General features: G+C 41.1%; 2 protein-coding genes across 5 annotated transcripts in view; one reads left to right on the top strand and one right to left on the bottom strand.

Annotated features, from left to right (window-relative positions):
- On the bottom strand, nucleotides 1–11,083 carry ZDHHC6 (zinc finger DHHC-type palmitoyltransferase 6). Its single transcript, XM_068139372.1, has 10 exons — nucleotides 10,619–11,083; nucleotides 9,278–9,369; nucleotides 6,948–7,107; nucleotides 5,509–5,670; nucleotides 4,875–4,928; nucleotides 3,188–3,355; nucleotides 2,925–2,966; nucleotides 2,403–2,548; nucleotides 2,273–2,316; nucleotides 1–579 (listed from the first exon to the last, which is right to left on the bottom strand). Exons 1-10 carry the CDS (start codon nucleotides 10,865–10,867, stop codon nucleotides 476–478), a joined length of 1,221 nt encoding a protein of 406 aa, XP_067995473.1. The 5' UTR covers nucleotides 10,868–11,083; the 3' UTR covers nucleotides 1–475.
- A 261-nt stretch (nucleotides 11,084–11,344) lies between these two features.
- Nucleotides 11,345–11,642, top strand: part of VTI1A (vesicle transport through interaction with t-SNAREs 1A) — a 306,094-nt gene continuing 305,796 nt past the window's right edge. The window contains exon 1 of one of the 4 annotated variants that reach the window (XM_068139376.1): nucleotides 11,345–11,642. In XM_068139376.1, the coding sequence (XP_067995477.1) occupies nucleotides 11,549–11,642 (94 nt within the window). In that variant the 5' untranslated portion in view covers nucleotides 11,345–11,548. The other 3 variants (XM_068139374.1, XM_068139377.1, XM_068139375.1) reach the window with 3 other exon arrangements.

Genomic DNA, 11,642 nt, shown 5'->3' with positions numbered 1-11,642 from the left:
TGAATATGAATGTATCATTTATTTGAGGTGGACAATTCACATCATTAAAAGCCACAGGTAACAAATTTCATCTGGAATTCGAATCAAGTGTTTCCTTCAGAGCTCTCAAGGGCAGCTTCAGAGAAAGAAAAATACAAAAGATAAGCAGCACACAGCATGATTGGATGCAGTTGAGGGAAAAACCTAAAATATGAACCCTCAGAATGCAATTTAAACAGGAAAAAAACGAGAATTGTCTTTGGATGATAAAGATGAATTTTGAAGGCAATCCATTGAATGGCTTCTCCAGTTATTAAGCGTTCAAAAAAGTATGGGAACCATGGCACAGGTGTATCAACCTCTTTCAGCTGCAAGGAAAAGAAACCCTTGTCCTAACATATTCATTGCATAAGTCTAAAGTAATACACAGAAAATTTCAAGTAAAGGATTGTGGTTTGAAGTAAAAACTCCATCTCTTATTTAAAAAATAAGAAGGCTATCTGTTCTTCTTCTCTCCATCCACTGGTTGATCCGTTTCAGAGTCATACTGGCATTTTTCCACACACTTCCTAGGGAACCAGCCTCGTTCTCTTATTCCACCTTAAGAGATGAAAAGTTACATTAACTTGGAACAGAACATGAGCTACTGTAGAGGAAAGACACAGGACTGGAATAGACATCAAGAGGTTACCTAGGTTGTTTTCTTCTTCAAGGCAGTACACCTAAGTCATTCCTAACATCACCTCCTGAGGACGTGCGAATTCTCTCCCACTGCCTAAAATATCTTCAGAAATCTCCAAAGTTTTCTAGTTGTCTGCTTTCCTTATTAGGAGAAAAATCTTTCCAAACGCTCCATCTGAATCTTTCTGCCTATAATTCAAGTTCATGACTCTTCTTTCTACGCACTGGAGATGCAGGAAGTAGCTAACCTTCTCCGCTACAGACTTCCACACCTCTTTCAGCTTATCCTTAAATGTCACATTTTTTAGTACTCTGCTTATTCTCATTGTTTTCCTCTCAATCCTCCACAGCTGATCTTCCTCTTCAAGATGCAGTAACTGTTTTAACTTGTATTTCAGCTGAGTCTCTGCCAACGCTGAGTAGGATGGGAAGACTACTTTGTGCATCTGGGAAGCTATTACGGCTTTTTTTTTTGAAGGGTTGACTCATTTTAAGATTAACATTGACTCTTCTCTCCTCAGAAGAGCTGCTACTCAATCCTTCATTTTTCCATCCTGTTGTTGTGCAGCTTGTTATTCCTTGCCTATTTATAGCTTTTTGCTACACATTCCTAACAAATCTCATCCTAATTTGAAGTCCAGCTCACCAAAAAGCCAATGTTATTTTGAATTGTAATCCAGCCTTTCAGTAGACACCACGTCCCCCATCCAGACCACATTTCACCTGATTTAAAACTGACATGACTATAGCACAGGTATTTCCTGCTAATCTTCATAATATGCAACATAATAACTACTACCACAATCATTTCAATGACTCATTTAGGTTTGATGTCTGAAAGAGTTCATCTTAGTGAGCTGCCAAAGCAATTCCAGCCCATGAAGGAGACCTCCCATGAAAAGCACAGAAACTTTCCATGTAGCAACAGTTAGCTGCCTCTCATACATGCAATGAATGAACAATTGTTTGGAAGAGATGACAGCATCTACTGCACACTCTGGCAGGTAAAGTTTTAGCTCAGTCCTAAGCAGAAGGGCTAAATTAAATAATGTAGGTATTTCTGTGCAGGTAGCTGTGGTGTTGTCTCTCTGCAGACCAGCAGGAGTCTTTAATGTTTTTGATAGCTGTAGTTGTTAGTTTGGTAAAAGCATATCAAAGTCCTTGGAATTGATCTCAGACCAAAAGACATAACATCTCTTTGTTTTTAAGATCTACAAAGTGTAGAGGTCCTATAAATATATGTGTTATTTAGATAGGAAATCTGAGTATGTTAAAGAAAGACAGACCACTAATCATCATTAATCTCTTCAGAGTCTAGAAGTCTAACAACTGAGAATATGAAGCAGTGCTGCCCTTCCAACTCACCTGTAAATAAGGTACTACATGAGTGCTCTTTCAATCTGACAGACTGAATTAATGTTTCTCAAAATTGGCAAATCTAACAGAAAGAGTAAGAACTGGATGTGATTTTTGTGGGAACAAAAGCTAATGCCAGTAAGGTCAGTCATTATACACTTTGAGAGCTGAACATAAAATATTGTCCATATTTCTAGACAGCTATACAATGGATTTCCAATTTTCAACAGACAAAGTGAAAATAACTGCTTCATACCATCAGCAGCTGAGTCGAGAATCTTCTCACCATACATCCAGTGTCTGGGGAAGAAAGTGTAAAATTTAATTAGATGCCAGAAATCATCTCAACATTTCTTTTAATCAAACAAAGCTGTGGAGCCACTAACTTTAAGCCTCTTGTGGCTAAAATCAGATCTCCTTTGCTCAGTGCAATTCTGGGTTCTTCAGTGCATGGTGTTGTGAAGAATGTTTTAATGCCTTTCGTCATAGGACAGCAGACACCACTGTAATCTTCTATTGCTCGATACCGCACCTACAGATGCGAACAGAACACAGCAATGTATTATTGTAAGCAGCTGACAGCTTCATACCCCACAAAAAAACAATTCAAGCATACCATCAGATCTAAGCATAATGACAACAGCTGTCAAAGGGACTAAAATCTAAACGGCTTAACAATGAAGCACAGTCATCTTTATTACCCCATTTCTCACTGTCTGAAAACCCAGGAACAAACGCAAAGCAAGCTAAACATGAGGTTTAATTAAGTAGAGGTTGCAGCACATTGTGTGGCAACAAAGTCTTTAATGGTCAAGTTTAAAAATCAAGAAAAGAAAGAGTCTCAGCAAGGACATTTATTTATGCTGGTATTTGAAACTAATTTCAGACCAAGCTTCACAAATACTTACGCTTCTTACTCGCTTGTCTGCTTTCTGTTTCAGTTGCTCTATCTATAAACAGAAATGTAGGCAGTGTTTAGTTTGAGAGGAATTGGGCATTCAAAAGAAAATGAATTCAGGTATTGAAACCATTTAAAAAACACTTGACAGAACTCCTGTTTAAGTATATGCATTACTAATCCGTTGTTTGAAAAGCTGGTATATGACTGGCCAAGGAAAGCAGGCAGTTGGGTAGTGAGGATTCACTTGAGACATGATTGAAGAACAAATACCGTCAAACTGTATTGATGACAGCCATCTCTTACTGGCCAGTCCAAGCCATCTCCCTCAGGAATCCCAGACCATGTAAACACTTGCTTGAAGTTCTTCCATTTACTTCCCATGTCATAGGGAAAAACAAAGGTCTCACCCGTTTGGTAGTATTGGATTCTGTCTTTGGCCTGGCAAAGAATTCAGAAATGCAGTACATCAGAACATACTCTACAAACCGCAATCAAGCAGGAAGTATTAAGAAGGCCAGGTCATAAGTCCTGAATGAGTCCATGAGACTGTGAGGCAAACATTTTAAGGCAAAAGCAGTGAATTCCTGCTATACTACGCCAGGCTTTTAAGGCTACTTACACAGTTACAGGAGTTCAAAGTGTGTCTAGTTTGACTTCCCTGTCCTCCCTTCCACTTACTCTTTTAACAATACAGACAACTAACTATACTGATTAATACACTCCATGCTATGATTTTATTTCACGAAGGCTTTTAAGGCCTGATGCTTGACTATTTCTCAGTTACACACAAGGACTTCCACAGCTCAGGGTTCCTTCCTTAAGGATCACGAGCATAATTAACATTTGCAGTGTCTACTCTATCACAAGCATGTTGAGATTCTGCCACATTCTGCAGTTGTGAACTTTTCATTCTTTCAGAAACAATGACATCTAGTGGAGTAGCCACAGAAGAGTTTGTTCTCTTTGCTGTTCTTTATTATTTATGTATTACAATCTGCAATACTGTGTTCAGTTTTCAGAAGGGACAAGAGCAGCCTGTTTTACAGCAAAAATTTCAACAAATTATTCCAAGTTCTCCTATACCTTTTAACAGTGTTTTCATGCATTTATGTTCCGTTGATCTATTACTCACAGTAAATTAGAGATTGGAAGGGACCTCCAGAGATTGAGTACAACAGCCTAATGGCACTAGGTTCCAGCTCTGCTTGATTCCATGCAAAAAGGTATTACAATACTGAGGTACTTAGACACAGTCAAGATCCCCATGTTAATGTTGGCACAGAATAAAAGGAAAACAAGATAATAATCATGAAATGTTTGTGGATTTATACAAAATAACCTAGTGGCACAACTAATTTCTAATCATCGAATCACTTTTGCTTCCTTTTAACTTACAGCCAAGCAGCAGAAGCTATTTCTTCTGAAAAATCTTGTGAAAATCTCTAAAAAGATATGGGAGTTAAAAAGACATATAAAGAAGACTACGTATATCATTATTTTCTAGTGCTTCTTCAACATCAAGGAAAAATCCTCCCAAGTTTAATGAGAAAAGCAGCATATTAGGAAAATCACGAGCCCGAACATGCCATCCAGAATGGGTAGGGAAGGTGGACAGTTAAAAGGAAGGTGTAAAGAGAAACAAAGACTACTCAAGAAAACATGTCTCTTAAAAGGTAATGTTTCTCAGTTTCAATTTCCTCCAAACAAGAAAGAAAAATATATGAGAAATCATTAAACTGCCTATGTTTCAGTGAATGTCAGAGACAGTAAGGGAAAATTTGGTTGTAGGTGTTAAGTCAGTGGTGAATTGAAATCATAGAATCAGTAAGGTTGGAAAAGACCTCAAAGATCATCAAGTCCAACTTGTCACCCAAGACATCATGACATTTAGTTTAAATCCAGAGAGATAAAACAAGAAGTTGAAAGATACTACAAGAATACTGTAATAGAAGCTTACCTTTTCTTCAATCCAGGACTCGATTGAAGTTTTGTTTGTCAAAATGACTTTCATCTGAAATAAAAGTTAGGTGAAATTAGCACAGATTTTCTGCAGATGTAAGCAAGCTAGGCTAAGAAAACTTCACTAAACAAGCTAATTTGCTTTAAAGAACAGAACAACTTTTAAATGCTTAACTGAAATGTAAAACATTCAAAATTAAGATTCAGTATTGATAAATACTGTCCTCTAGAATGATACAGCTATGACAGTAGCACACAGATATTTCAGTGTATACTTAATATGTGCATTTTTTTGCTTCCTTCCAAACATACCAAACATTGGAAGCAACATATCAGGCATGTTTATACCTATTTTCAGGGACAGGGCAATGTAATGCTGAAATATTAAGTCTTTTTGCCTTTTCCAGAGAGTTTATGAACCCTTACATCATGTTTTCTTAGTTCATTAGATTTTCACTTTCAAATTCTGTGTTGTGCTAACAACAGAGAAATTGGAAGAAAGCAACATAAAAACGCCTGGAAAATTTAAAACAGCAACATCTGCTCTAAACAACTGCTCCTATCTCAGTCCCAAATTCTGTTTCTGCTCCACAAGCTTTTAACTTTTTTGTCACAGAAGCCATAAAACTTACCTGAATAATAAACAGCATACCGACAGCTATAGTTGTTCCTAACGCCAGTCCTAAGGCAAATAAAGATGCAGCAAATGCAGACAGTCCAAAGGGAATAATGGGTCGAGGGTCTCTTTTGGCTGCACTCATGTCAATTTTTACAGAGCTCCACCCAAAAGATATCTGCAGAGAGAAAATACAACTCAGCCCTAAAACATTCAGACTGCTGAAACAAAACAAGTCACCAACAGGGAATCTGGCTCTGAAGCCAAGTGCTCAACTTCTGACAGGTTTATAATGCAAGAAACAAACAAAACCCCCCAAATAAACAAGAGGCATCCAAGACTTTTCAGAAATACATTATTTGATAGATGGAAAGCTAAACTAAAGTCACCATCCTGGAAGCTCCACAAGTTAGGCCCAAAATCAGAGAAATAAATCTGGGCTTCGGCACATGAACAAAAACCTATCCACCAGTTTCAGAGAGAAAACGTTTGAATAGCACAGTATCCATTTTCAAGGGACACACAACACATTTTCCTCCCAAATCTTTAGCAGATAACAGTTCTCAACATCACTGCTCTGCAAATGCAACACACAGCCTTTATCTGTCATGCTCAGCTGATGTTTTCAAGCAGCTCATTGCAACCACAAAAGCTGAAATCAAATCTTAACCATGGATCTGAGATAAGAGACACATTTCAAACAAGCCTTGCTCACTGTTAACACATTTAAATTTTTCCATTTAAAAACAGGCCAAATAATTTATGTTTAGTTTAAAAATTAATGTTGTTTATTTTTTTTCCTGAAGAATTAGACACAATCAAAATAAAAAATGGCTAGCAAAAGCCAATAAACAGCGTTTACCTTCTGTCTTGGAAACAAATAGCAGCTAGATTCTGTGCCAGCCAAAACACAGCCTGTCTCTTTCTCTCTATAAAGTGATACTTTGAAACTGTCTTCAGTCAATACAACGTTCTGGGAAACTCTCAGATTATGACAAGAAACAGGAAAAAAAACAGAAGGCACTTTCTCTGAATCCTCCTCCAAATAATAAACACACATCTGAGATGCAGAGAGCAGAACCAAGAGTACATGTTGCAAGAAAGTAGTGATGGGTTTAAATGAAAAGAGGGTAGCTCTAGACCACCTACAATGAATACTTTTTTATGATGAGGGTGGTGAAATATTGGAACACATTGCCCTCAGAGGTTGTAGATGCCCTATTCCTGGAAACATTCAATGTCAGGTTATATGGGGCTGTGAGCAACATGATCTAGCTGAAGATGCTCTGCTCATTGCAGGAGGGTTGGACTAAAAGACCTTTAAAAGGTTCCTTCCAATCCAAAACATTCTATGATTCTCTGATGCTTCTCAGGAAACCAAATTGTCTCATACTTGCATAGATTAAATGCCCATCTGACTTAACGGTATTTTAGCACTGAATTATGTTTTCTTACTCTGTTGTAAAGCTGAGTGTACATAGTCATAACAAATATGAAAGAAGCGTGAATGCATCCCAGTGGGGCTAAGAGAAGAAACAGAGTGAAAGATGCATGATTCTGGTATCCACAACAGTTGTTGATCCAAGGGCAGTGGTGATCCATCTTCATGACACATCTGTGAATAATAAACACTGATTAATATAAAGGACAAAAGCTCAAAGGACAGGTAAATTTCTGCTCTTCAACCTCCATTCATTCATTGAAACCCACCAATTTCCAATAGGATCAACACAGTACTTTCTTTTTTTGTTGCTACTCCAAGATATTTTATGTCCTAGAGCAAAAGAAAGCAAAACAAAAAGTACTCCCGTGCCCTACCCTCCCTAGTTATGCCTTTTCCCCTTCACACAAACTTGCTGTCTGCTAATAAACAGCATATTACAGAGCCAGAGGCCTAGAACAGTACATGTAAGAGCTATCAACACAATAATTAGCACTAATACTATTGCCAAATTCTATATAAGCCCACCAGAAAAATAAAGAAACCATCAAATCCCCTGTGAACTCTTGCAGAAAGAACATACAGATACACAGAGGCATGTCAATGCCTCTTTCTTTTCAGTAGCAGACCCTCTGAAAGCTTCATCAGTTGCTACATATCGACCTCACAATATTGTTAAGTCCTTTTCAAAATCTGTTTAACAAGTCTAAACACTCTAGAGACACTCTTGTATTCAATATAAAGCTGGTTATTTTGGTGTAGTTTACAGGTGCAAAAAAAGTATCTGGTAACAGATTTGCTGATGTCACAGACTGCAAGGACTTAATTTAACAGGCATAAAAGTCACTAACTAAAAATCATGGAATCAGAGTAACATTCCAATTCCTCTACACCAAACCTAAACAAGGGATTGAATTGCACAAACATCCACTTCCTCTGAAAAGAAGTTACATGTTTTGGAAGCTCATCATTATCCTTTAAGCTGGTCCATTCCCAAAAGTTCTGTTTCTCCCTTTAAAGAATTAATTATTCTTAATTAGCATATATTCAGCTGCTACTGTTATGAGTTCTTGAACATGCAATCATAATTTTAAGCAAAGTGTTTCTGAAGAAGTTCCTAGATCTTAGCTAGAAACCTCACCCTGTTCAGGTGGGCCACAAGTGGCTCCATTTGAGCACTGAAACTTGCTAGCATGGAAGACTTTCAGCAAAGGCTCAAGTTACCTACTTCATTGCAACAGGCTAGAAATAACATGTGGAATGAGTTACTTTGGCCAGAGTTGAAGGGAAAGAAAATTCCTGAAGCACATCAGCAAAACAAGCTGGGGAATGTGCTGCAGTTTATTGTTTTATTTCACCTAAAGAACTTGCTTTTGCAAAGAATCATCACGTTCTGCTGCCATTTTCTGCTAAAATTGGCACTCAAGAAAAACAGTCTGATTTTAGATCTTGGGATGATGCAGCCAAATTACAGCACTACTGCACAGTTTCAGCCTCCACTTCCTGAGGCAGTCACAATGACTGCACATCTTCTGTTTATAGAAATAAACGAGTGTGTATGCAGCAATATCCTTTCACTGTGTTCTCTAACAGTCCTTCAAAGGAGGGCCTGCCCTGTGAACCCAAATAAATACAACTACAGTCTGGATTGCAGACAACTGAAGTGACTTGCCTTTTTCAAGCTGCACTAAATTCCAGGGCAGCTAATTTTAATAGAAACATCCTTTACTTCAGAACAAGCCTGCTGGAAGACTAACACATAGCAAGGCTGGAGCTCTTCAAGTTGATTCAGAAGGCTTCTTAATTTAATATGCAGACACCCCTCAAAAAAAAACCCCAACCTTCAGTGAAAAGTAAAGCACAGCCCAAAATTTCCACATAAATCAACATCTATATTGCATTTGGAAAGATGTCAGAATAAGCTTTTCTACTCTCTGAGCAGGTGAGTGTTTGGACTGAGAATTCAATCTTTGAGGTCTCTTCCAACCTTGGTGATATTGTGATAACTTAAAGGTCTTAAAGATTTTTAGGTGTTTAAATAGGCTTGCTTTCCTTAAACAGTATTGCAATGTTTTGTTAGTGCTCTTAAGAAGGTTTTAAGAGGAACTGATTTCAAGCTAAAAAGAAAACAATAAAGAGAGATTTATCAAAGCAAACTGCAGTAAAACCGTATAGAAATGACACAACTAGGAAGCAGAAACATCTGAAATGGGTACAGTGTTCACATGGCAGTCTTAAAAATCAGCAGTACAGAACTTGGAAGAACCAGCTATATTCACAGCCCATCATTAGATGTGAAACTCCTTTAATAAGGACTTAAAACAATTTTAAATAATAACAGTACCTGTTACACTTTCGACAGTGGTGTGAACGTGGTGCCTTATAAGACTGACACACTTTACAGTATTGAAGATACATGCAATCCTGAGATTTTTCCTTCAACAGAAAAATAGGTGCATTAGATGTAGGTGAAACTCTACTGGCAATACATAGCCTGGCACTTTCCTAAGCTAAGCATCTTTGCTTTCTTCTGACTAGGTGTGTTTCATAACCCAACGCTATTTAATTGTAGGTGGTGAGAAGAGAAACATATGAAATCTCTTAGCTGTCAACATAGCTATCTCTCACTCTTGAAAGTGCTGGTTGATAAAAGAAATCAACAGTTCTTCCATCTGGAAAAGTGCAAGTAAGGTTTCACAGTGAGGTTCTAAGAGTAAAAAACAGCACGACACCTATACAATTTCAAGAAAACCTTGTGCACATTGTCTCTCCATAACATACCATAAACCACTCTAGGCTTACTACTGGTAAGCATTAATGTTTAACTAGCTCCTTCACCACTCTCTCTTTTACACACACACCCCAACCACAGCAAGATGAGGGAGAGATTGAGGCTTGTAGATTACAAGCTAATAGCCAGCTATCCTGCTAGCACTATAGCAGCATCCTCTAATCATTACTATTGAGAAATACTCCACAAGCAGAAACGTGATTATTAATCTTTATATTACACCACTCTAGTGTAATATAACAAACTCTCTCCGTTTGTCTTAAGGTACTTAACCTGTATCATTACTCTTCCCAGAGTTTACTGAAGCAAAGGACAAGTTAAGGTAGAAATTTGCGTATTTATCTTACGTTCAACATGGTATCATACGCGATTTTCTGACTCACGCCAAAGAATTAAATTGGCTAAATTAAGTTCGTCGGGTTTTCTTCCTAATCCTTATTAGTAGGAACAAAGTATTCAATGCAACAGTGTCTGCATGAGCATGTAGCTAAATAATCTCAAGTTCTCACTCCCAGTTAGCAGTACTCGTTTCCTGGTCTGCTTTGAAAACCTTCAGCTGCTGACAATGAAGAAACATTACCCTTCAGCCCCAGCTCGCCGTAACAGGCAGAACAAGGAAGGCATCGAGTGAAGCAGCAGCAAAGCAGAAAGAGCAGAAAGTGAAGGAGAACTGAGTGGCCCAACGGGCTGGCTGCATGTTTGGAGCGGGAGAAACGGCAAAGGGTGGGACCAAAAAACATGCGACTTCCACTGCTTTCCTAACCCCTGCACACACTACTTCAGAGACGCCGGCCCCGCCACAAGGGCAGGCCCGCGGCTCGCCCTGCCCCTCACCTCAGCCCCCGCCCTACCGAGCCCGCCACGAGGATAGTGCGATCGTGAGCCAACGCTTACCGGTGTCCACCCCAGAGGGACGTACCCCGGGCCCACAAACATGGCGCTGAAGTAGTTGTAAAGGATCATGACGGTCCAGTTGAGGAGCATGATGAAGTTGACGCTTCCTCCGGCAGTGTCCAGGGGCCAGTACCACAGCGCAGCGTCGGCCATGGCGGTGGCGGAACACACGACCACCACCGCCAGGGCCACCAGCGGCCCCCAGTGGCACAGCCGCCGCGCCCGGCGCAGCCCTCCCGGCCCGTCCATGGCCGCTACCGGCGCCCACCCGTTGCCGCCCGGCCGCCGCCCATGACTCCCGCCACGCTCAGTCCCGCACCGTCCCGCCGGATTCTGAGACAGAAGAAGCGCTGTGAGGAAAGGGAAGGGGAGGTGCCGGGACCCGCCGGACCTCGGCCCCGCTCCGCCGGCCTGGGGAGGCGGGAGGAGCGGGGCCCACGCTTGTCTCCGCCCGCGGGCGCCTCCCGGTCAGCTGCTCCCGCCCTCCCGGCAGTCCGCTGGCAATAGGATCCTGCCGGGAAACAGCGTCCCACCTCCGGCGCCGCAGCCTTGTGCTTCCGATCCCGGAGATTACAAGGCTGAGAGGCGTGGGGCTGTGGGATCTCGGGTTGCAAGACGTGAGCAGGCTGCCTCCTCCGTCTCCTTCTTTGGGCCTAGGGGCTACAGTTTTGAGCCCCTAAGCTAAGAGTGCTAAGGGGTGGCGGGGTGGTAGCGGGGAGCTGGGCCGTGCTGTGCGGGTTAAAGCGTCTGAGAAGAGGCGGAGCGTTTCGCCGGAACCTGTGGAGCGGCGCCTGGAGGCGGGGGGACGCCTTTGCGGGTAGCAGAACGCGGAAGCGTCTGGGTGCGGAGCGGCTGAGCGCTCCCATCCCGGTTGAGCGCGGTATCTCCGCGGAGCGTAGCGGGGCCGCGGCCTCCCCCGGCACCGCCGCCATGTCCTCCGATTTCGAGAGCTACGAGCAGGACTTCGCGGTGCTGACGGCCGAGATCACGGGCAGGATCGGGAAGGTGCCTAAGCTGGTAGGAG

The sequence above is a fragment of the Melanerpes formicivorus genome, unplaced genomic scaffold (genome assembly GCF_026170545.1).
Source record: "Melanerpes formicivorus ecotype bairdi unplaced genomic scaffold, bMelFor1.0.p_v2 SCAF_6, whole genome shotgun sequence".
NCBI classification, from domain to species: domain Eukaryota; kingdom Metazoa; phylum Chordata; class Aves; order Piciformes; family Picidae; genus Melanerpes; species Melanerpes formicivorus.
The sequence above is the reverse complement of the archived record's forward strand: the minus strand, read 5'-3'. Positions and strand labels throughout refer to the sequence as shown.